Source organism: Arvicola amphibius, chromosome 7, assembly GCF_903992535.2.
Source record: "Arvicola amphibius chromosome 7, mArvAmp1.2, whole genome shotgun sequence".
Lineage (NCBI taxonomy): Eukaryota > Metazoa > Chordata > Mammalia > Rodentia > Cricetidae > Arvicola > Arvicola amphibius.
The window spans coordinates 105,534,206-105,560,760 of NC_052053.1; the positions used below are offsets into that span (position 1 = coordinate 105,534,206).

Below are 26,555 nucleotides of genomic sequence, written 5' to 3' on the forward strand. Positions count from 1 at the left end.
CCCTAAAAAGTATGTATATATACAGAGAGACAGACAAGGTCTTGAGATATTTCCTTTTGCCTCTGTCTTATAAGTACTGGGATTATAGGCATGCACGACCACAAACACACATGCACACACAAACACCACTTAACTAATTCTAAATAATTTGCTGCCTTGTCGTAATGACAAATAGAAGTCAAACAAAAAGAACCATTTTCACTATAGTGGTACATATCTTTAATTGCAGTATTCATGAAACAGAGGCAAACAGATCTCTGTGAGTTTGAGGCCAATCTGGTCTACATAGCAAGTTCTAGGCCAACCAGGGCTACATAGTAAGACCTTGTCTTAGGGAGGAAAAAAAGAACCCTTTCCTGGAAAAACTAGGCTGCCAAGGGAAAAGAAATTTACATTTCAGATTATTTGGGGGGCTTATAAAAGAAAATAGAATTTATAAGATTTAACAAAGTACTATAAAACGTGAAACAAATTAGTTCTCAGAGCAAAATGTATTTTAAAAATAAACAGCAGAAAGTGAAAAAATTTAGATGTCAAGCATTTTTACTTCAAAATGTACACAATAGAGATTAGTAAACAGAAAAGCAAAAATTAGTGATATTAAAAGGTTTGGTTAATGAGTTTAAGCAAATACCCTTGTCCCTGCAAAACAATGGCAGCAAAAGAAAAGATAAGTATGTTTATCTTCTGGATAAACAGAAGATCATCCTAAATATGGAAGATAATTTAAAAAAAAACAGCGAGAATGCTACATAAAGACCTTTTAAGCACTAAGTTTGGGATAAGATGGATATTTCTGTAAGACAATTTAAGTTATAAACAGGCTGAAAAAAACAAATAAAACCACAAGTATATAGTCTCCCAGGCAGAACAAATGCAGTCTCTAATAGCGAGTCTTTCCCTTCTCCCCACTCCTCTCAGCATATAGACCTAGATCCAGGTGAACTCCAGAAAGCTTTCGGGATTGCATCAGAATGATGGTCCTGACTGGTGTTGTTTTTCAAGACAGTATTCACAACCACTTAGCTACCTTTCCAGTTCCTGCTTTATTTCCTTAAAACCACTATCCTTGCTAGGTGGTGGCGGCACATGCCTCTGATCCCAGAGGTAGACGCAGGTGGATCTCTGTAAGTTCGAGCTAGTTCCAGGACAAGCTCCAAAGCTACAGAGAAACCCTGTCTCAAAAAACAAAAAAAAAAAAAAAAAAAAAAAAAAGAGAGGATACTCCAAAGACTGTCAGCCATCAAAAATTTTAAAAGTTTACCTTCAATGTAAAAAAATACCACAAGAAATTACCATACTTGTCAAAAACATCAAATTATGTAATAATCCTAAATCCTTTTGTTTCTCAGCATATATGCCTTTATGTTTCCTATGTAGTTATTTCAGTTAATGTGTGTAGTTGTAGATAGTGATAATGGTGATGATTATGAGAATGAAATGCAAATGTAATTAGAGACTTCAGTGTAACTATGATACATGATTATTATTTGTAAGGTAATCTAATACTTAATTTTTTCTTTCAGATATTTAATGACTCTGATATGGATAGTAGTTCAAAATGTTCACATGTTACAGCTGTTAAAACTTCTCAAGGTTTTATGCAATTCAGGTAATTTTTAAAATAAGAAAATGCTCAAAGGGTCGGGGTATGGTTCAGTGCTACTGTATGTTCTTAGCACTGCCTCCCCCCCCCAAAAAAGAAATGTTATCATAGCTGAGATAATTTGTAAATGTTGACTCTGAAACAATAAAAATTATATTTGTCGCATTTTAGGTTGAATCAATCAAATTGCAGTCAATGGATTGAACAAGGACATACAGGTATTTACTGTTTATGATTTTCCTAATACAAGTTTTATCAGTTTTATACTAAAAAAATTATCTGAATTTTTCATCTCTAGTTAATGGACACAAATATGGTTTAAGGATATATTTTTATCAGAAAATAAAATGAATACATTGACTTATAGAAAATTTGGAAAACAGAAAAATATAAAGGAAACAAAATATCACTAACCAGACATAACTGAGATAATACATCCTGATGTATATGTCTCATCTACATAGTCTCATAGTCGTTTTTTTTTTAATAACACGGGTATATTTTTTCTCTAGTCTCCACAATTTGAATTATATATGTAATTTATATATCATTTTTCTACTCAACAATATACAATCATTACAAATAAAAAATAACATGAGGTTATTTTTCATATCATTAATTTTATTTGTAATGACTGCATAGTATTCCATTGAATGAATATAGCAGATTTCAACTATTCTCATATCTACTTGTTTCCAAGTATTTTTGCTAATATAAATAATGCTCCCAATATTATTTTATATTAATTTTGCTGCTTTGACTATTTTATTTGGATGAATTTAATAGAAATGTTACTGGATATGTATGTATATATATATGTATACACACACATATGAATTTATTTCTCCAAGATCAATTTAACTGTTGGAGCTATAGCATACAATAGAAAGTATTAATTTTTTCCAAATATCTATATATGGGTATATACAGGTGGATGTGTAGTTACTAAAGCATACACAAATGATTATATGTTTGTATATTGTATACCATGTGCATGTACTTGTAGCACAAATTCTAATTGGTCTTAATAAATAAAACCCAGAGTCAGATATTAGGGGTGAAAACTGAAGGATCAGAGAAGCAGAGCAGCCAGTTGCTGGAAAGACGTTTTACCTCTACCGATGCTCAGACTGAAAGGGGTAATTCTGTCCTCAGACTGCATCCTCAGACTACATTGAGCTCCTGTCTCCTGCTTTATATTCTTCTCTCCACCCAGCTATATCACTCCTGTTTCCACCTCCCTAGTGCTGGGATTAAAGGTGTGGAATCCTGAGTGCTGGGATCACCTTCGTGTGACCTGTTTCTGTTTTAGACAGATTCAATTTTGTGTAGCCCAGTGTGGTCTTGAACAAATACAGATCACTCTGCCTCTGTCTCTTGAGTCCTCAGATTAAAGGTTTGTGCCACCATTCCCTGGTTCCTAATGATTTAGCTCTGCACTCTGATCTTCAGGCAAGCTTTATTTGTTAAAACATAAAAAAATTATTACATCTTCCATTTTTTCTAAAATAAAAAGGCTGCAATGAATATAAGAAAGACTATATATATTAAGTAAATAACTATAATATATACAATATAATATATATATCAACAATGTCTAGTCCATTTGCATTTGACAAATTCAGAGAAAATACTCCATTATCTGTCCTATCTTGGTAGTCCAAAGTGTTGTACATAATTCACTTTCTATTCTAACTTGTATTACCAATTCAAAATTATCTTTTATGTCTCTGAACCTTATATACTTTGAATTTACTTAGTGAAATTTTTTTCTGGATCTGGTAAATAAGGAAGATTATAACTATAAAGTCCTCAACTCCCTCAGAGATCTGAGAAGGAAATAATATTAATTGAGTAGGCAGAAAGTATGAGCAAGCAACTTCCAAAGAATGTGAGAAATGACAGAAACAGCTGACTGCCTGGACAGTCACCCAAGGTTTCTCTGCAACATTGAGACACCAATCTTTGGCCTAAAGACTTAGAATATCCAACAGATTTTTCTATGTAAACATACCTAATATGATTACAAGTTCAATTGTTATAGGTGACTAATTACTGACCTGCATTTCCTTATTATCATAAATAGCTGGTAGTAACAGTTTTGAAGGACTAGAAATTTGCATTACATTGTTAAATGAGCTGTATAGGTACAATATTTTGAACAAGATTAGAAACATATACAGTATGTTCTAACAAAATCTCAAATTTGTATTAACTTTTTACTGATTTTTATTGAGCTCTACATTTTTCTCTGCTCCCCCCCCCGCCTTTATCCTCCTCCTTCAACCTTTCCCCCAAGTTCCCTATGCTCTCAATTTACTCGGGAATTCTTGTCCTTTTCTACTTTCTACTTCCCTTGTAGATTAAATATATGTAAGTCTCTCTTAGTGTCCTCATTGTTGTCTAAGTTACCTGGGATTGTGGTTTGTATGCTGGATTTCTTTGCTTTGTGTTTAAAAACCACCTGTGAATGAGTACATGTGATAATTGTCTTTCTGTGTTTGGGTTACCTCACTCAGAATAATGTTTTCTAGCTTCATCCATTTTCCTGCAAAATTCAAGCTGTCGTTATTTTTATCTGCTGCATAGTTCTCCATTGTGTAAATGTACCACATTTTTCTCATCCATTCTTCGATCGAAGGGCATTTAGGTTGTTTCCAGGTTCAGGCTATGATAAAGCTCCTATGAACATAGTTGAAAACATGTCCTTGTGGCACAATTGAACATCCTTTGGATATATACCCAAAAGTGGTATTACTGGGTCTTGAGGAAGGTTGTTTCCTAATTTTCTGAGAAATCACCACACTGACATCCAAAAGGGTTGTACCAGCTTGCATTCCCACCAGCAATGCAGAAGTGTTCCCTTTTCCCCCACAACCTCTCCAGCATAAGTTGTCATCAGTGTTTTTGATCTTGGCCATTCTTACAGGTGTAAGATGGAATCTCAGAGTTGTTCTGATTTGCATTTCTCTGATGACTAAGAATGTTGAGCATTTTCTTAAGTGTCTTTCAGCCATTTTAGATTCCTCAGTTGAGAATTCTCTGTTTAGGTCTGTACTCCACTTTTTTATTGAATTATGTGCTCTTTTGGTGACCAATTTCTTGAGTTCTTTTATATTTTGGAGATCAGACCTCTGTCTGATGTGGGGTTAGTGAAGATCTTTTCCTATTCTGTAGACTGTTGATTTGTCTTGTTGACTGTGTCCTTTGCTTTACAGAAGGTTTTCAGTTTCTGGAGGTCCCATTTATTAATTGTTTCTCTCAGTGTCTGTGCTGCTGGGGTTATATTTAGGAAGTGGTCTCCAGTGCCAATGCATTCAAGTGTATTTCCCACTTTCTCTTCTATAAGGTCCAGTGTGGCTGGCTTTATGTTGAGGTCTTTGATCCATTTGGACTTGAGTTTTGTTCATGGTGATAGATATGGGTCTATTTTTATTCTTTTACATATTGATATCCAGTTATGCCAGCACCACTTGTTAAATATGTTTTCTTCGTTCCATTTGATATTTTTTGCTTTGTCAAAAATCAGGTGTTTGAAGATGTGTGGATTTATATCCGGGTCTTCTATTTGGTTCCATTGGGCCTCCTGTCTGTTCTTATGCCAATACTAGGCTGTTTTCAGTACTGTAGCTCTGTAGTAGAGTTTAAAGTCAGAGATTGTGATACCTCCAGAAGTTTTTTTATTGTATAGGATTGTTTTGGCTGTTCTGGGATTTTTTGCTTTTCCATATGAAGTTGAGTACCGTTCTTTCGAGGTCTTTGAAGAATTTTTCTGGGATTTTGATGGGCATTGCGTTGAATCTGTATTTGTATTAATTTTTAAAATTTGCATACAATATACAAAAATTCCATCCAATGTAAAATATTTAAAACCAGTAATTGCTTTTTAAAAGTAGATTCAATAATCTACACTTTTTCCCTAGCATATCTTTATCCTCCTTTTTCCTTTTTAAGAACAAGAATCTTGAATCTAATTGTCTTTGTTTAGCTTTTTTCCTGACCAATACCAATAAAAATTTCTAACCAGACCCCCTAAACAATAACAAATATCCATAACCCAATGACAAAAACCACCCACCCCACCTCTTCGGAATGTGGGCGTCGTGTTTTTAAATTTGCTTCCTGCTGTCTGGGGGTGACAGCATCTTTAGGGAATTCTGAAAAGAAAAAAATGGATTGTCAAGTCCTGGGACAGGTAGCTCTATCATTTGTTGTCTAGTTTCTGTGTAATGGGAAGGTGCACAAATTGTCTCAAGCCCTAGCTAGAGTAGTCTATGAAGCCAGACCATCTCAACTTGTCACCTCGAAATTGTTCTGAGCAGTTTTTAGTCCTAAACTGAACTTTAGGTGGTGTTTTCAGCTTAGTGGTGTTATCATAGTTCTGGAGGAATCATCAATGTGGGACCTCATTTTTCTTTTGGAGACTTCAAAGATCACTGTTAGGCATGCTCATGGTTCACTGAAGAAAACTGATAGAGACTCAAACCCAAAATCATATACAGGAAGGTAGATGAAACCTTTTTCTAGAATTAGTACTTTATATGACCAGTAATATCATGACAAAAAGTTTAAATGAATATATATATATATATATATATATATATCTTATAAATCTTATACCTTAAGAAAAACTGTTAAAGAATCTATATAAAACTAAAGGATTATGAGATTGATAGCAATAAAATAGTCCTTAAAATTGTTTTTCTTCTGTCCCATATTAGGTGGCTCTTCTGGCATGAGACAGAGATTTTAAATTTCACTTTAATAAGCGTGGTTGGGTTTAGAGAAGGAGAGAGCCACACTCCAACTCCAAAGTCAGCTTTAATCTTTTAACTGGACTAGAATTACAAAACGACCATTTGCATTATATGTCCGTAGAGAACAGCAGAAACAAACATTTGGGAAGATTTATGAAATTTTATCCTGTTGGAAATGTGATACACCAATTGGCCAACTTTGAGACTTTTTTCTAGATTTGTCCTTTTTCTTCAGCTATCTCATTTGTCCAGTAGTCTTCAGATGTCTTAGCTGGATGTCTTCATTCTCCTGAAAAGACTAAAATAAAACCCTTCTCCAACCCTAATTTTGGGAAGATTCTCTTTTGGCAAGTTATATCTGATCAAATGAAAAGCATTTATTAGTTTTATAGGTTAGTTTAAATGGCCATGCTGCTTGATGAACTATCATCTCCTCTAATTAAGAGTTGTCTCTTGTTCAAATCAAATCGTTATCATTTTTTATGGTACCCATAATTTTTCTTCTCCTATGGAAACAAAAGCAAAAACCCTTCCCCAACATAACACATGTCTTGGTTTCCTTTCTGAGGTCAGTACATCTTTATATTGACTGATTTGATTCTGTAGTTTTTTTTCTACTATACAATGCCTCTCCACAGCTGTTGTTCCTTTATCATTAGCGATTAGGAAATTTAAAGTTAATAAAGCATTATGCAATCTATTTCTGGGCAGTATTTATTATCCCTTTCTGATTGTTTAACATATCCTTTATAGTTTGATTTGATCTTTCTATAACTGCCTGGCCTGTACAATTGTGTGGTGTATATGTAATATGCTTTATATTATGATAAGCGAAAAACCATTTCATTTTTTTAGAGACATATGCTGGAGCATTGTCTGTTTTTATTTGGACAGGTTTACCCACAATGGCCATAACTTCTAGCAAATGTGTGATTACCAAATCAGCTTTTTTCCAAACTCAAAGCAGTTGCCTATTGAAAACCTGAATAGATATCAATTGTGTTGTGTACATATTTTAGTTTCTCAAATTCTACAAAATGGAACACATCTATATGCCATATTTCATTTTTTGAGTACCCTTTGGGTTACTTCCTGCATGTAGTGGTGTTTGGTTGTATAAAGAACAAGTAGGACATTTCCTTATCTTCTTGTCACATGATAGAAAAGTCTTTTTTTTTAACCTTTGCTAGTGACATGATTTTTTTAATGAAATTCTGAGGCCTCCAGCACATTTCCAATTAATAATTGATCAATTTCTGCATTACCTTGTACTAGAGTGCAACCGTTATTCCCAACTGCATCTAACCTCCCTGGGAGCAGAGGGTGAGTCAAAACAGAGTACTGCGACACAGACGCCAGGAGTTGGTGAGCAAAACTCAGTTTCTTACAAAAGGGGATAAGTTATATAGGGCAGAAATAACAGTGATTGGAGGTTGTGCTCTCATCTGTCATGTTAGCATTGTGTGATAGGCTCTGGGCTTGTGTCAGTCATTGTTGGCTTCTGGGCAGATTATGAAACTAGCTTTGTGGGAGCGCCTTAGTTTTGCAGAAGTATTTTTACTGCATGAGCTTGCTTTTTGCTTTGTTGGTATATGCCTGCTATACTAGAGAACCTGGCAGACCTGTATGGATCAGATGTCTATTATGGAATATACATATACATATACATATACATATACATATACATATACATATACATATACATATACATATATATATATATGGAAGGATGCCTGTTTTTGATTATATCTTGTAACTGAATAAATAATGAAGTCACTTCTGTATCATCTGGTATAAATTCAGCAGTTTCAATATGCAAAACAACTCTTTCTGCATATTGCGAATCTGTAACTATAGTGAGAGGTTCTTTAAAATCCCTTAGTACCATGGGAATAGCATATAATTCTGACTTTTAGACAGGGTCCACTTAAGTTTTCTGATTTGTAATGTGCCTTTCCTGATTTATTTTCATTAGTATAGAATCTAGGGGCTCTAGTTATTGGTCTGTCTTATAAAATGTGAGGAAGGATCTAGCTAGTTCTCATTAAAAGTTGAACTCTCATGTTTTGGGGATAGTTATTGCTAATCTCTCTCAAAAAATAATATAAGCTCTTTGCCAGAGTTCACTTTCTGCCCATAATTTGTCAATTTCATCATTATTTAAAGAAATTATTGCAATATTTTCAGCTGGGTCTATTCCTGCTAATTGATGAAGTCTCAATTTTTGTTTTAGAATTAACTCAGAGACCCTTTCCGCATAAGTTTTTAATTTTTTACTCGGTTTATATGGTAAAAAGATCCATTCTAAGATAATATCTTCCCTCTGCTTTAAAATTCCTGTAGGGGAATGTTTGGAGGGTACTAGACCAGAATGCAGTTAAGATTCAGATCCACATGATCCACATGTGCCTTCTGTAATTTCTCTTCAATCAAAGCCAATTCTCTCTCAGTTTCAGCTGATAATTCTCTGGTAATATTTAATTCCCTGTCTAAGGTTTTGTTTAAATTTAATCAGGTCACCAGGATCTCTCTCAATAGTGCACTGTAGATGGGAAATGTTTTCTAACAATCTTCGGAAGTCATTGAGAATTTGTAATTGAGCTGGGCGGTGGTGGCGCACGCCTTTAATCCCAGCACTCGGGAGGCAGAGGCAGGCGGATCTCTGTGAGTTCGAGGCCAGCCTGGTCTACAAGAGCTAGTTCCAGGACAGGCTCTAAAAAAGCTGCAGAGAAACCCTGTCTCGAAAAACCAAAAAAAAAAAAAAAAGAGAGAATTTGTAATTGATCTCTCGTAATTTGCATTTTTGAGGTCTAATATTTTGTAAACCTATTTTATAGCCTAATAATTAATAGAATCTCCTCTTTGTATTTTTTTTCAGGAGCAATTGTAATCCCAAACAAGGCAAAATTTTCTTTACTTCTTTATGTATTTTTTCTAAAGTATCTACATTTGAATCAGATAACATAATACTGTCCATGTAATGATAAGGTATAGATTCAGGAAATTGCTTATATATTATTTCCAATGGTTGATGCACAAAATATTGACACAAGGTGAGGCTATTTAACATTCCCAGTGGGAGAACCCTTCATTGATATCTCATAGCAAGCTGAGAAGTATTGTAATTGAACACTGTGAGGCAAATTTTTCTCTGTCTTTTTCTTGTAAAGGTATAGTGAAGAAACAGTCTTCTAAATCAATAACTCTAAGAGGCCATCCTTTAGGTAACAGAGAAGGCAAAGGAATGCCAGACTGTAGAGAGCCCATTTGGCTGAATCAACTTATTAACAACTTTTAGATCTGTTGCCATTCTCCATTTTCCAGATTTCTTTTTAACAACAAATAACAGAATTCCAAAGGCTGGTTGATTTTTCAATATGCTGAGCATTTGACTGGTCCTGTTCTAGGTGTTCTAAGGCCTGCCGTTTCTTTGTTGTTAAAGACCATTGCTTAACCCACACAGGTTAGTCTATTAATCATTTTAAAGGTAGGGCTGTTGGTGCCTTTGAAAGATCAGCAGCTGTTGTGGTCTGTTCTTGTACAATCTGAATGGTCGGTGACTGTTCTTTATAATTCCTTCTTATATTTTCCCCAGAAACATGTTAATTTTTTCTTCACAGTTAATCTGGGTATTCCATTGCTGTAACAAAACAAGTTCCCACAAATTCGTTAGTATGTTAGCCACATATGGCTTTAATTTTCTTCTTTGTCCTTCTGGCCCTATACATTCGACAAATTTCATGCTCTGCTCTACCTGAAATAAAGTTCCAATTCCTAAAAGCTAAACATTTACCTCCTGAAGAGGCCAATTTAGATGCCAAGATTTTGATGAAATTATTGTTACATCTGCACCTGTGTCTACCAGACCTTCAATGACATAATTTATTCATATTTTTAATTTTGGTCTTTGTTCATTTAATATAAGTTTGCCAAAATACACATTTTATGGTTTCTCCTAAACTTTTTGTTCTCTCTTCTATAGCTGTTCTATCATCCAGACCAGTTTGGTTTCTTACTATAGGCATTAGGTTCTTTAATTGCTCTGGGAAGCAGTTTACCTCACAATGACAGGAAACAACTGAACTGAATTTGGCATAGGGGCCTGCCAGAGGCCTCTCATCGAGTTTCCCAACGACAAAGGATTACCTTGAATGTCCCTTGTTGATCTACATTCATTTTTCCGATGTCTACCTTTGCCACACCCTCTGCATAATACAGAACAGAGGGGTGTTCTGTTTGGATTATGCTTAGAGAAAACATTGTTTCTAGGAATACCCTGTTTACAGTCCTTTTTAAGGTGACCTTGTTTGCCACAATTGAAGCACATAACATTTTGATTTTTTTTTTCTCAAAAAATCACCTCTCGCCGGGTGGTGGTGGCGCACACCTTTAATCCCAGCACTCGGGAGGCAGAGGTAGGCGGATCTCTGTGAGTTCAAGACCAGCCTGGTCTACAAGAGCTAGCTCCAGGACAGGCTCTAAAGCTGCAGAGAAACCCTGTCTCGAAAAACCAAAAAAAAAAAAATAAAAAAAAATAAAAAAAAATCACCTCTCCTATCCAAGCATCATCATTGTCGTGGGATTCAATAATGATTGTATATTGGATTCATTCCTCCAAGGGCTCTGATCTTCTCTTTGAAGGCCTAATCATCCTTTTGCATTGAGAATTAGCATTTTCAAAGGCTAGAGATTCAATTATTATTGTTTTAGCTTCTGAATTTGGTGTCACTGTTTACTGCTAATGTCAATCTTTGTAAGAAATCAGTGAAGGTTTCTTTTGGACCCTATATGACTTTCATAAATGACTCAATGTTCTTTCCTAGTCCTTCAGTTCTGTCGCAAGCATTCAAAGCTGCTGCATGGCATAAAGCCAGGATGTAGCCATCATACTGTGATTGTCTTTCTATATTAGCATAATCTCCTTCTCCAACAAGTTGATCTTGGGAGATTTTCATACCTCTAGCTCTATTCCATTGTTCAGTGATCTTAGCCTCCTGTTTCCACCAGGTCCTTCATTGTCATTGTGGACCAGGCTCCAAGACTGCTGTAACCAAGTCTCTCCAGTCTTGAGGGATAATTCTGTTAGAAGTTCACCACAAACTTAACATCTGCTTCACAAATGGTGAATGTATGCAATATAAGACTGTTGCTTCCTTGAATCTCCTTAAATCTAACATTGCCACAGGACTCCAGTCAGCTCTTACAGAGCCTCTTTCATTTGGCAAGTCCTGTAAAGTTACTGGATATATTAAGGTTGGTTGTTTGAAAACTTTAGGCTGTTCCTCTCTAACTTTATAATGCAATGCTGAAATTGATTCTCTTTAAATTTCTCTGTCTGGATTTGAATATCTCAATAATCTGTTTTGTTAAGTTTTTCTAAGACCTGTATCTTGGCACTCATACCAAACAACTTCTTAAGAGATAAACCAAGAATTATTAAAATGACAATAAGGATTATAAAAATGATAATTATAGTATGTCAATCCCAGTTAATTATCTCTTTATTTAATTGTTCCATTTTTGAAACATGCATTACATAATTATACAGAAACTTAACTTTCTCTATCATAATTGTGTTTCCCATTTTCTGACATGGGAAAAAAACTCCCTCATTTAAATAATTCCTCCTTTTAAGAATTCCCAATTTTCTTACCACATCTGCCAATGATGACAATATGAGGCTGACTGCTGTTATATAGAACAATAAAAGTCTGACCAGATTTCAAGGCAGCTATCTAGTTTGGCAGCAGCCCAGGAAGGGGATCCAGGGAAAGCCCATGAGGAGTGAAAAAAGGAAAACCTAGCTGGCGAACGTGATAGCTCCTGCCTATGCCAGTGGCTGCAAAGCCACAGCACGTATTTTTTTGTGAATTCATACCCCAAAAGTTGGGTGCCAAATATAGCACAAATACTAATGGGTCTTAATAAATAACACCCAGAGTCAGATATTAGGGGGTGAAAGCTGAAGGATCAGAGAAGCAGTGTGGCCAGCTACTAGTGAGATCTTTTACTTCTACCAGTGCTCAGACCAAAAGTCCTCAGACTGTGTCCTCAGACTACATTGAGCTCCTGTCTCCTCCTGCTTTATATTCTCTTCACCCAGCCATATCACTCTTGTCTCCACCTCCCTAGTGCTAGGATTAAAGTTGTGTGATCCCCAGTGCTGGGATCACCTTTGTGTGTGTTCTGTTTCTCTTTTAGACAGATTCAATCTCAAGTAGCCCAGGGTGACCTTGAACTAACAAAGATCCTTTTTGCCTCTGTCTCTTGAGTCCTAGGATAAAAGGTTTGTGCCACCACTCCCTGGCCTCTAGTGGCTTAACTCTGCAGTATGATCTTCAGGCAAACATTATTTGTTAAAACATAAACAAAATATCATTACACGTACATATATTTACATATATATGTAACCTATTAATGAGTAACATTATCCCCTGTATCATGCTTATATTGAAGTCATCATTTTTTTTTTACCTTTTTGAAGTTTCCAATGAGTCATTCTGATACTCTAAACAATTTTGTAAATTGGGGGTGGAGAGATGGCTCAGTGGTTAAGAGTACATCAGCTCTTCCAAAGGACTCAAGTTCAGTTCCTGTTACCCACAATGACGACTTACAACCACCCATAGTTCTAGCTCCAGGAGATCTGTTGATCTCTTTTGGCTTCCTTAGGCTGGCACACATATGACATACATTCACGTAGATACATACCCATAAAGAAAAATAAATCTCTAAAAATATTTTTAGATACATTCTTTTTCAGAATTGTCATTTTCTATCAGCCTGTTTTTCTCACTTCCATTGTTCAACTGAAGCAACATGTGTACCCTATACGGCTGAATACTTTCTTTACTTTCCTCTAAGAGAAAAAAAAACCATTATGCCTTTCCTGTGCTTATGATCTGCTCCAGCTGTTTATAATCCTCTGCATGAGCTAAGCTTATTGCATTAGACAGGAAAATATAATTAATCTCTTAAGAACAATGTACCTTTGACATAGAGATGTTGGGAAATGTATATAATTGACATAGAACTACCTGTGTTAAGCATGTGTAATGAAGCTTCATACTTAAGAAGACCTGTAATTATTTAGAAAAAACAGACTTTCAGCAATCCCTAAACCATAATTTGAGGAAATTAATATGTGGTAAAAAGTAATAGTTGTGATTTAAGTGCAAGAGGCAAAAGGTACAAAGCTTTCAGAAAATAGGTTTCAATTATGACTTCAAGAGAGGCATTTCCAATTTTTAAAGATTTATTTACCTTTTGATTTATTTTTAATTATGTATTTGTTTGTATCAGAGTGTGTGGGCGTGTGCACATGAATGAAGGTGCCCACAGGGGCCAGAAGGTGTTGGATCTACTGGAACTAGAGTTGTAGGCAGTTGTGAGCTGGCCTTTATGGGTGCTGGGAAACAAGTTCAGGTCTCCTGTAAGAGTAATACTCACTCTTAACTGCTAAGCCATCTTTCTAACTCTCACGAGAAAAGGTTTCTCAAATAATAACTAAAAGCCTAATTAATAAAAACTGATCATTGGTTTATATTAAATAAAAATTCTGTTTATCCAAATATATAATAAAAAGGAGACTGTAGAGATAGTTCAGAGGTTAAGAGTACTTGTTGCTCTTGGAGAGGAGATCTGGGCTTGTTTCCCAGCATCCACATTGCCACAGTTAATAACTGTAACTCCAGTTCCAGAGGATCCAACACCCTTTCCTGGCCTTTGTGTGCACTGCACATATTCAGTAGACAGACGAACATACAGGCAAGACACATGTAAAATAAAATATCTAAAAGAGAGATACAGAAAAAAAGGAAGAAAATGAGTCACAAAGCCAAAGGATATGCTCATAATACATAAATCTGTCCAAAATAGTTCCACAAAGTGTAAAGGACTTCTACAAATCAAGCAGATAAAAGCAGAATATGTCAGAATAGAGGCTTGGGTGTGACTTAGTAGGTAAACTACTTGGTATCCAAGTGTGAAGACCTCGGTTAGGATCACTAGAAGTCACATAAAGCTGGACACAGTAACATGTGTCTTTAATTTCAGTACTGCTATAATGAGATGGAAGGTGGTGAGAGGACAGTTCCTGGAATTTGTAGGCCAGCTTGCCTGGCATATGTAGCCACAAACAAGAAACCCTGTCTCAAACAAGATTAAAGGCAGTGGTTGAGAATCAACAATGTCTCTGACTTCCACATGTGCACACACACATATTCACATACATGTGAATATCTAAACAGACATACAGGAAAAGAAAATTAAAACTTGGTAAATAGAAATATGTTATTTGTGACTGGAGAGATAGCTCATTGGTTAAGAGTACTGACTGCTGTTCCAAAGGTTCAATTCCCAGCAACCACGCGGCAGCTAACAACTGTCTGTAACTCCAGGATCTGACACCCTCACAGACAAACATGCAGGCAAAATACCAATGCACATAAAATAAAAATAAATAAATTATTAAAATAAAGAAATATGTGAATTGACACTTGGAAAGAAACTTCTGGCAGATGAACATGAAATGATGCTTAGCAAATCATGGAAGTGAAAAGCTACAGTGAGGTACTGTTACACATTTGCCAGATTTGCAAATCTAAAAATCTGCCAATATTATCATTCATGAGAGTGTTGAGCAATAGGTGCTCTCATAAGCTGGTGATATGAATCATAATTAATAGGTCACTGTATATTGAAACCACCTAAGTTAGAGCAAATTTTCTGAGATTTCATGATTTTTACAGTGACTAGTTTTTTTCAGCCAAATTGGTACAGTCATTTTAGAACAGTTTGATACCTGATATTGGGAGATACACATACATACTCTGTGTCTCATAGTTACATCTTAAATATATACTTGGAGAAATATGGATTATATGTAAAGAATGCCATTTGTTGTAGAATGCATCGATATATTGGAATATTTATACAAGTAATGAGAAAACTGTGCCTGCATGCAGTGATATGGAGGAATTGCATAAGCATATGCAAAACAAAAAGAGAGACATAAGATGTATGTATAATTTGCCATGACATTTTAAAGCAGAAAAGTAAATTGTTTAATTTTATAATGAAATCGCATAAATAAAGTAGTTCATTCTTGTATAACAAATAGGTGCTGGGTGTGGAAATAAAGAGACAATAAGACAACTAAGAGAATCAAAATATACTCCACAGGTAAGTCAAATGTTAGGTTTTTAATTTTTAAGCGTAGCATCATAATTTAAAAATCTGTGCCCATTTATTTTTTTAGATTTTTTTTTTACAAATAAAATTATATAAGATGTTATTAGCTTGGAAGTCAGGTTCTAGAAAGTTAGAAATTTTATTTTTCAGTTTGAAAAAAATCCATAAAAATTTATATAAACAAATACCAGTAGGTTTTCACTCATAAGTGAGGATACGTATTGAGATGGAAAACAATTCATGACTGAAGAAAATAATTTTGTTTGATGTGATTGAATGATTTGTTATAGCAATTCAGAACAGTGATTGCCATGAAAGTATTTTGACAGTATAGTAAAACATACTTTATAATATATGGAAAACTTTATTGATGACAGACTAAGGTACCAAGGATTAAAATGAAAAATGATAAAGTAGTATTCTATTGTAAAGGAAATACAGATAATGAGCACATTATTTTTTTTTACACAAACCCCAATTCTTTCTGTAGTAGGATTTGGTATAGTCATATGTGTGTGTACAAAAATGAGGTTAAAAAGTTAGTATTCAGGTTCTCAATCTTTAGAGATAAAGTAGTATAAAATTATAATGGCAAAAAATAGAAAAATAGGCAATTGTCTGTTAATATTCGCCTTAAAGCACAGTTACCTGGAATAACTTCATAAGAGAGTTCATAATCTGAGAGTTCATGATTAGTTGGTCCCATTGCTTTAGGCCAGTAGTAGTGTACAAATCATGGCAGAGTGCACAATGGAGTCAAACCCCTCATCTTTGACCAAGAATGTTTTTAAAGAAGAGATCTCACGGTTCTTTTTAGAGCATGCCACCCACCATGATCTAAAGAACTCTCAGATCCACCTCCTAAACTCTTCACTACCGCCCAGGAATTCCAGGTTTGGGATTAAGCTTTCAACACATCAAGATTATAGCATAAAGCAATAAACAAAATTGATTAAAAGAAAATCTCCTTTTCATGGAGTTAGCAGAATATAATGTGGAAATTTTAAAAGAAAAACCATTCCTCAGTATTTTCCTTTGATTTTAGTACATTTTGGTTATCATTTACTTTTTCATGTAGAGATAAGAGAGATGGGGCTGAGAAGAAGAGAAGAATTTACTGACAAAATAACTGGTTTTCTATTTTTTAAGAACATGTGTCACTTCACCAGTGCTTATTTTCCTTATCATGAAGTGATAACAGGCTAATGCATCCTATCTTATGCATTATATGTGTGTTCTTTTATTAGGTATTAACAGTCATTGTGAAAAGTGTTCTCTTGCTTTCCCTCTGCAGGCCATATACATAGAACACTTTGGAAAGCCAATAGAAAATAAAAGTGCTGAAGATGAGGAAAGGGCTGAGAATTTTCCAAAAACTCCTGAAACTCCTTTATTTCTAAAAACTCTGGACGCTGTGAAGACACCTGAATCTGTAGAGAAAATGCAGTTCCCTAACAGCACCTTCTTTGAAATGTAGGAATTCTATTAATAATTCTAATTGAATTATTTATGCATTGAGTTATATAAATTATAGGAGTAGTAAAATATCTAATTATTTAGAACTTGAAAAGATTTTAGTCATGAAAACAAGGAAGAGACCATGTACCACATTTGTACAGTTCTTAGTGTTCTGCCATTCTTGTTTCATAGACTCTCCTCCCTGTTTTTAGTTTTTGTTTGTGGTTTGTTCGTAAAGTGATAAAGATTCTGAGTATCCAGTGTGACAATATATAGGTTTCATATTTTACAAAGGATAAAAATGTGGAAAATTTTTAAAAAATCAAGTTCAAGAACTACTTATACATGTAGTGGTTGTGGACCACTTATTGAATAATGTTTCAGCAGTCAGTTTTCCATATATGTAGTGTCTGAAGCAAGAAACCCCCCCTCCTTTTTTTTCTGACACAGCGTTTTTCTGTAGCTTTGGAGCCTGTCCTGGAAATAGCTCTTGTAGACCAGGCTGGCCTCGAACTCACAGAGATCCACCTGCCTCTGCCTCCCGAGTGCTGGGATTAAAGGCGTGCGCCTACACCGCCTGGCTATAGAATTCACGTTTTTTAAGATTGTCTCTAATATATACAACATTGGAAACCACCTACTGAGAGTTTTCAGCCAAGAAAGCAAAGCTGCATTTAGCCTTTGGGTTTAGTTCATTCTGTTGCTTAAAACAGAACCCTAAGTTCCTCTTAGACCTAAATCAGATTTTGCTTTATCGGGTATCTCTCACCTGTGTTTTACTCATGTATTTTAAATTACTACTAAGAATTTTATATATGAATGCCATGCATTTGGCTTAAGTAAAATGTATTCAAAATAGAACTTAACATCAAATCCTAAAATTGTGAATGAATGCTGTATTGTACACTAAAACTCTGGGTGAGAACATTATGATCTGTAAAGATACATGAATCATTTATGATCATAGAGATTGCTGTGACAGTTTTGTCAGACTTATATATAACTATATATATTTATCTGTGATTGGGGTGGCTGGGAAATGAACCAAAGGCCTCACTCTTGCTAAGTACACACTGACCAAAGCTACACTCCATCTTAAAAAAAAACCAACCCAACACTTTATAAGCTAGATGGTGGTGGTGCACACCTGTGCCAGAGCTACATAGTGAGACCCTATCTTGAAAAAGTAACCAACCAACAAATAAAACAAAAACACTTTATAGTGCTGTGTATATAAGCAACTGTTGGGTATTTTATAATATTGTTCCTTTTATTTTACTTTGTGAATCACTGGTACACTATTTTATTTTATAGATGAGGAAACAGAACCATAGGTGATACATCCAGTCTGTGTTAAAGTTGAGTTGTTTTGTTTTGTTTTCTGAGACAGGGTTTCTATGTGTAGTCCTGACTGTCCTGGAACTCGCTTTGCAGACCAAGCTGGCCTCGAACAAAAAAGATCTGCCTGCCCCTGCCTCCGGAGTGCTGGAATCAAAGAAGTGCACCACCACCGCCTGGCTTAAAGTTGAAATTTTAAACTCAGACCATTCTGGCTCTATATTATATACTGTCTTATTTAATTATTTATTCAAGATCACTTATAGTTTATCTTCTCTTATGTAACACTCTGTAATGTCTTCTCATTAAAACATGTCTTGTGAATAATTTTCAAGATCTTGAAGACAGTGTCAGAGATAAGAGCTTAGATTTTGAATGTGAATTGCTGCATCTAAGTTTTAACTTTGGTACTCACTATTCTTTTAAGCAAATCACTTAACATTTCTAAACTTCAAAATTATTTGCTGTAAAATGAAAGTGATAACAGCAATACTTGTTCTGATTGATTGTTGCAAGAAGTAAATTACACTTACACAAGTAGCTAGAATAATGCTGACAGCATTTCTTGGTAAAAATTCAGTTATTATCCCCAGATAGATTTTTATATTCCCTACTCAAATCATCATTTCTCTGTAAGTTTGTTACTTTAAAGCCTACTTCCAGCTATTTCTTTACAAATTCTTACCTTTATACCATTGCCTATAGTGAACATTTGTAACATTTTGGCGATTTTTAAATCTTTTCTGTAACAGAACAAGAAATGTAGTACCTGATGGACAAAAACAAAAGGATTCTCCTGGATTCTCATTTCTTACGAGTTATACTTCTAGATCACCTGGACTAAATTTATTTGATTCCTTTGTTTCTGATTCAGAAATCTCATCAGATCAGGTAAGGTGATTTATTTCTAAAAACCTACATCGGAGCTTTAGGCAGTTTTAGTTCTTTAGTACCAAGCTTTCTTGGGACAGAATATGTACAGAGGCAGCTTAAAACACAGTGCTATTATAGAATTCAGTGATAGAGTGCTTGAGGCCTGGGTTCCACTTCCAACATAGAAAGAGTTCTGAGTATTTTTTCATTCTTAACTTCAGACAATACTGATTCAGATTTATTTTTTAAAAGAAAACATTGAGGCCAGAGAGATGGTTCAGCAGTTAAGATCACTAGATGCCCTCCAGGAGAGCTGAGTTCAGTGTCTAGCACCTATGTTAGGCAGTTCACAACCATCTGTAACTCCAGTTCGGGGAAGCCAACAGCCTCTTCCAGCTTCCCAGCGCATCTGTGCGTACATAGCACACAAACATATACACAGAAATACAAATAAATCTTGAGAGAGAAAATCTCCATCTGGGATATGGTTCACATAATGGTAGAGTGCTTGCCTACTATTCCTGAAGTCCTGAGCTTGATTTCCAGCACCCAAATCAAAGTAAATAAAAGAAAGAAAAACAAAAACCTTAAGATAGGGATGATCTAAATTGTAGTTAAAGGCAGATTAAAATGAATTTGGTTTTGTAACTAACGTGTTACACATTTTTGGGGTAAAAATAAACTACACATTCTCACTTAATTCATAATGCTATTGTGTTACATTAGTGTTTTTAGTTATGTATGTATATGGTAACTCTTTCATTAATTAGATTTAAAAGACCTAAATAGTTTGCAGGAGTGTTGCTGCTTTTCAGTGATGCAAATCACTATAAATTGTTTACTTCTGAATTTAGCAATAAAACCCAATATTAATTCATGCTTTAAAATTAAGAGTATACAATAAAATATAGTAGTTAAAATAAGAGACGTAATCCTCTCAATATTTGGACATGTAGAGTATATGAAGTTGAAAATAATTTAATTTCCTAATCTGTTAAATAGAAATGATGACAGTGACTGCCATAGAGTTTATGACTATTAAATGAGTTTATATATAAAAAGTATTTTCAAAAGTGCTACTTACTAATGCTATATAGTACAAATGTAAATTTTTGTTATTCTTGTTATTGTTCATTTAAATAATCATACCTAGCATTTTATGTGGTCTAAGTTTTGTTACAGTATATTAAATTGAAAAGCTTATACATTTATTGATAGAAGATATGGTATTATACATTTTATATTATTTTAATGTTTTTAGCTTTTGTTACTTACACATTTACTTAATAAGCAAGTAATTTCTAAAAAGAATATCTAGACAAGAAAAAACAGACCATAAAAATTAAATTGTTTTTTACAATAGTAACATGAACTTAAATATGTGTAACTTTAGCAGGAAGCATATACATTTTGCTTAAAGAAAACTATAAAACCACTGAATAATTGAAAGCATAAATACATGAGGTATTTACATAGGAAGAAAATATTATGTAAATCTGTTTCTTTTTAATGCAATTTAAATATAATATAATTTTAATATAATTGAAAATCTGGAAAATTAGCTGGGCAGTGGTGGCACACACCTTCAATACAGGCACTTGGGAGGACAAGGCAGGTGATTCTCTTTGAGTTTGAGGCCAGACTGGTCTACAGAGTGAATTCCAGGACATCCAGGGGTACACAGAGAAACCTTGTCTCTAAAAATTAAAACAAATCAAAAACAAAAAAAGCCCTGGGGAACTATGTATTTTTAATTTTTGTTTTGTTGTGGTGAGTTGGGAAAGGAGACCACTCAATTAATATATTTCTTAGTACAGCATCATGATGCATTATGAAAATGCCCAAAAGTAAAATTGGTAATAGAATGGAATTCTAAACAAGTATTTAACCCAAAAGAAGACAATAAAGAAGGAATTGAATAAGAAAGCATAAAGGCAGTGGTGATGACTCATGGCTTTCATTCCAGCACTGAGAAGCAGACGCAGGGAGATCTCTGAATTTGAGGCCAGCCTGATCTGTAGAATGAGTTCCCTCTGGAATGAGAAACCCTCTCTTGATAAAAAGAAAAGAAGGACAGAGGGAGGGAAGAAGGAAAGAAGAAAGGATATATATATATATATATATATATATATATATATTTTTCAATATAGAGCTGGTGATAGGTTGAAAATTAATAGATGGGAATTAGATTTCATGAAAATTCTAAGTTTAAGAAGGCCACAGTAGCTATATGATTATCATTTGGGGTACTCTTCATTATAAAGACATTGCTAAAAATGAGAGATAATTTATAAAACTGAAAAGTTCAACTCATAAGGAAGATAGAACATTCACAATTATGGTTTCTGTCTAGCAACAGCTTTAAAACATATAACAGAGAGAGCTATGTATTGAGCTTAGTAGAGTGTTTACCTAGCATTTGCAATGTCTTGGGTTCAGTTCCAAGTTATAAAATTAATGAGTCAATTGGATATTTAATTAACCAACTTTGCATACAATGTAAACAGATTACCCAACTATGAAGGTTTTGTACTCCCCTTTCTCAACAGATGTTAAAATTAGATAACATAATAAACATGTCCTGTAAAATCTGAATGATATAACCAGTCTCTCTGGTCTCATTGGCCTTAATGAACACCATATCCAAAACTCTTAAGTTTTCAGTCACTAATGGTATAATTACAAGATAGACGATGTTTAGGTTCTTTAAATGAATCTTGATAAATATATAAGTATCAGAATCAGAGTATTGTATATCCTCTGACCACAATGTAATTAAATTGGAATAAAATATCTAGAAGAATTCTAACAGTTAGGCTGTGGGGCAAGAAAATAGTCGTGAGAGAAACCAGAGAAGATTTTGAAATTACTATGAAAAGTCAGCATTCCAAATTGTAGAGTAGTGACACAGCCAGAGCAAAATGGCAGTTATTTAATTTAGTTATAAGACAGATAATTAATAAAAAAAACTGTCTAAAATTAATGATCTTTGATTTTCTATTGAAAAGATACTAAAAAGAACAAAGAAAAATCAAAAGAGAATGAAGAAATAAACAGAAGTCAACAAGCTGAAAAAAATAAAACCAGAAAATTAGAAATTCCAAGTTAATTCTTTGAAAATGATTAATGAAACTGACCAACTTAGATTGTCAAAAAGTCATTTACCTCTGTTAGAAATTAATAGGATATTATTGATAAAGATATAAGGATTGATCAAATAATCAGTGGTATAGGCTAGAAAATCTTGAAACAAAAGAATTTAGAATGTGATAAAGGTGGGACCACTTGTTTTAAGAATAAATTAAGAATTTACACATTACACCAATAAAACTTAACAGATGAATTAAATTAAATTAAAAATATTAACTATAAAATATTCAAAAGAAATATAGAGATGATTCTCTAGGGGTAAATATTTTTATATATTGCTATAATCAAGTTATTAGGCTTCATTTATTTATTTGTTGCGATGCTGGAAATCCAACCCTAGGCCTCAGGAATTCTATAGGCAAGCATTCTACCACTGAGTCACACCCTCCAGACCAGACCTTTTTTTAATATAAGTAAATGACAAATTTATCCATCCAGTGCTAGAGATTGAACCAAAACCTCATGTATGCTAAACAAGGATTCTACCACTGAGTTACATCCCAGGCCCAAAGACAAGAGGTTTGTTTTTTTTTTTTATAAGTCTTGTACTGTGCTATATAAAAAGTTACTGTCATGTCTGTTCTAATTTTATATATTTAAAGTACAGACTCTAATGTTAAATATAAATGTTATATAAATTATACTTTAGATTTCACAAGTAATAGTTAATGGAAATTATTTTCCAGTTTAATGAACATTACTCTGCAGTAAACCTAAATCCTCCTTCATCACAACAAGAAATTGGTAAGTGATTTGAAGTTCTCTACATACAAAAACATTTTAATTCTCCTTCATGGTACTTGGTTTATCTCCAGTTGATCTTTTAGCTCCTTAATGTATTTATTTAAAACTACTTACTTCTAGACAATGTTAACTAAGGAGATAGTGCTGCAATCTCATCACACAGAAAGTAGTGTTTTCTTTCCTGTCCTCCTGCCCTTTGTCCCTCTTCCTTCTTCATTCTTTGAGCACTTCAGCAACTTCCACAACTTGCCAAACTTGTTTCCTCCTGTATTACTGAGAAGTCAGTATATCAAACATGGGTATCTCGCTTTTGTTATCATATTTAATAACTTTTAATAATTTACCATTAACTATTCCCATCTTTTTGGGAAAAAATTCATCTCCTATCTCTCTGGTGCATATTTTTATTGAAATACTTTCTTCGTTTATTATTTGATTAGTCATCTTTGTATATGTGTGTGTATTTAACACACATACAATCTGGATACAACTGTGTGCATCAAGTTATCAGGTACTACTTTTGGCTTTGATCAAAGAACAGTAGGCGAGAATCAAAATCTTCATAGGGCTTATGTTCTGTTGGGAGTGACAGAAGACAGACAGATAAATCAATGTATACTGTATTAGTGCACAAAATAGTTTGTAGACTTGAAGTGGTAGTCAGATTCATATTATAATTTTTAATATATTTACCTTGTAGAAGGATGCAAAATAATAGATAACAAGCACATATAGTGTGTTTTGTCTCATTGAAAGCCCATCAGCTACCCAAGTAATAAGATTTCTTTTGCTACCTCATCCACATGGAACATGTCATGCTGCCATAAACAAGATACATGGTGCATGCAGGTGATCTTGACCCACAAAATTACACTATTATTTTTCTGTCAGTCATTTATCCCATTCTAGTCATGAGGCTCAAGGCCTGTATGCTAATTCATAACTTCTCTAATTCAGGTATATTTTTACACAGCACAGTTGGCTGGCACAACATTCTACATTTGCCCTGATCCTGTATTTTCTAAGAAAATGGTATTAAGAGAAGTAAAACTCCTAAGTCATCCTTCCATGTGGGCCTGACTCAGCTCTGGCTTGAGTTAACCCTTATTATTGATCATACTACTAGGAAGGAAAATAAACCTGTAATGATCATTTGTTTGTGTTTTAACAAATAAAGCTTACCTGGAGATCAGAGTGCAGAGCTAGACATTAGAGACCAGGCAGTGGTGGCATACACCTTTAATCCCAGCACTTGTGAGACAGAGGCGAGGCAGGCAGATGGATCTCTGTGCATTCAAGGTCACCCTGGGCTATACTAGATTGATCTCGTCTCTAAGAGAAATGGAGCCAGACAGTAGTGGCCCACACCTTTAATCCTAGGACCAGGGTGTTGGGGACGTATGTGATATGGTGAGAGGAATATAAGGCGGGAGCTCTGTGCAGTTTGAGACAGCAGTTGGTGGACGGGATTGCCCTTTTTGGTCTGAGGATTTGGTAGATGTAAAAGGTCTCTCTAGTAGCTGTCTGCTTTACTTTTCTGATCTCTCAGCTTTCACGCCTATTTCTGACTCCAGGTTTTTATTATTAAGAACAATTAGAATTTGTGCTACATAAACCAAAATAAAAAGACTAGGAAATTCCTGGTTTAGGAAAATGATTGCTGTACCACACGGGCATTCAGGAACACATCAGTGAATGTCATTTTAACGTAGACATGAAGGAGATGGAGGAAAAAGTATTCTAGGTAAAGAGTGAAAAGGTCTTGATATGGTAATGTGCTTGGTATGTTCAGTGAAAAGCAGGTAAATTGCATGATTAAATTGAAGAGAAAGAATAGTGCAGAAAACTAGAAGTGTGAGAAAGAACAAATCATATGCAACCTTTCGATCATTGAAATTTTTGGATGATCTTCTAAGTGAGATAGGAAGCTACCAGAGGGTTTGGAGCAAATGACTGAAATGATGTGACAGGATTTTGTTTGTTGTTTGTTTTAAGGATTACTGTGGATTGTTAGATGGAAAAAACAATATATAAAAACAAGGGTAAATGCAGGGAGATGATTAGCAGGCATTAAATAATTCAAATAATTAAATAAATGATTAAAATAATTCAAGTGGAAACTGGTGGTTGTTACCAGTTTTTTCCTAAATTCTGGGCCCTTATTTCTGATTGGCTAGTGATAAACTCTTTATATATAAGATATCTTTTGACATTAAAAACTCAGTATCTGAAATAAAAGCTATTCTCCTTCTGATACCCCTAATGGTTATCTCCGTTGTTCTGCTTGTCAAGATTCAGAGTATCAGTGATAAATTTAGCTTTTCTCTGCTATTGTAACTAAATTCAGCTAGTCATCAAGTTTATCAGTTCTTTTTTTGGAAATACTTCTTTTTCTATTCCTTCTGAGATAATTGTGTTTCCAACTCATAACCATTCACATGGGATATTACAGTGACATCTTAATTGGTCTTTTCTTCTTGGCTTACCTCTAGATCAGTTTCATCTTCTTTGTGCATAATGTTGACTCTGTCCTCTGCCATAGTTAAATTCTTAAGTGGCTCTCATTGACTGTCATTTATGTATCATCTTCATATTTTTCTAATTTTTAAATTCAATATAACATTGAAGCTTTTTAAACACAAATTATTTGTGCTTTCATCAGACTGAAGAGTTCAGCATATCTCATATGCCTAGACACTTTTTCCTGCTTTTTTTTTTACAACCTCCAGCTTCCATCCTTATCTTTAAAGACTACCTTCTCCTCCATAAAAGCTTTATTCCACCTTCTACCTTCCATCCCACCAAAAAAATCTCTTCTTTACTTTTCTGAGCCTCTTCTTTTTAAAATAATGTTTATATTCTACATAATATCATTAAGCATTTACCAATAAATATAAAGTATCCTTTGGAACTTTGAAGGCAAGGACTTGTTTTATATTTACCTTTGAATTTCTCAGAGCACCTAAAATACTGCCTTACACAGTGATAAACTTATTTATAGAATGCTTAGGAATTTTACAAAGACTTCATAGGAACGTCTTAAATTAAAAAGAAAATATAACGCATTTTATGCAAAAAGAAATTCAAGGCTGTGTTTCTTTCTGAGTTTGTAAATTCTTGTCTGTTTAATTCTTACGGTTATGAAATGAAGTTAGTAAAGAATAAAATAAAAAGGGAAGTGGAGGAGCACAAATATCTGCTAATCTGTTCATCGTGAGTTCATTTAACATTGGTTGTTTTATGCCACTTATTTCAATTAAGCCACTGTATTGCTGTAGATTTTAAATTGTTTAGTAATAGTTGATATTGAAGAAACTGAAAAATTTTTTTGCTTTCTATTTTAAATAATGAGTAATGAATGAAAATTCATTATGTGTACATAAAGCAAACATACACATAAAGTTGATTTATAAATTTTCTTTCAAAACTATGGAAAA

At 34.2% G+C, this 26,555-nt stretch overlaps 1 protein-coding gene across 1 annotated transcript in view; it reads left to right on the plus strand.

The window, feature by feature from the left end:
* The window catches only part of C7H14orf39 (chromosome 7 C14orf39 homolog), a 43,350-nt gene that overhangs the window by 16,015 nt on the left and 780 nt on the right, over positions 1-26,555 (plus strand). Inside the window, exons 12-17 of the mRNA XM_038335635.1 lie at positions 1,527-1,612; positions 1,778-1,824; positions 15,485-15,546; positions 16,850-17,028; positions 19,104-19,242; positions 23,061-23,118. Of these exons, the coding sequence (XP_038191563.1) occupies positions 1,527-1,612; positions 1,778-1,824; positions 15,485-15,546; positions 16,850-17,028; positions 19,104-19,242; positions 23,061-23,118 (571 nt within the window). The remainder of the gene's footprint in view (positions 1-1,526; positions 1,613-1,777; positions 1,825-15,484; positions 15,547-16,849; positions 17,029-19,103; positions 19,243-23,060; positions 23,119-26,555) is intronic.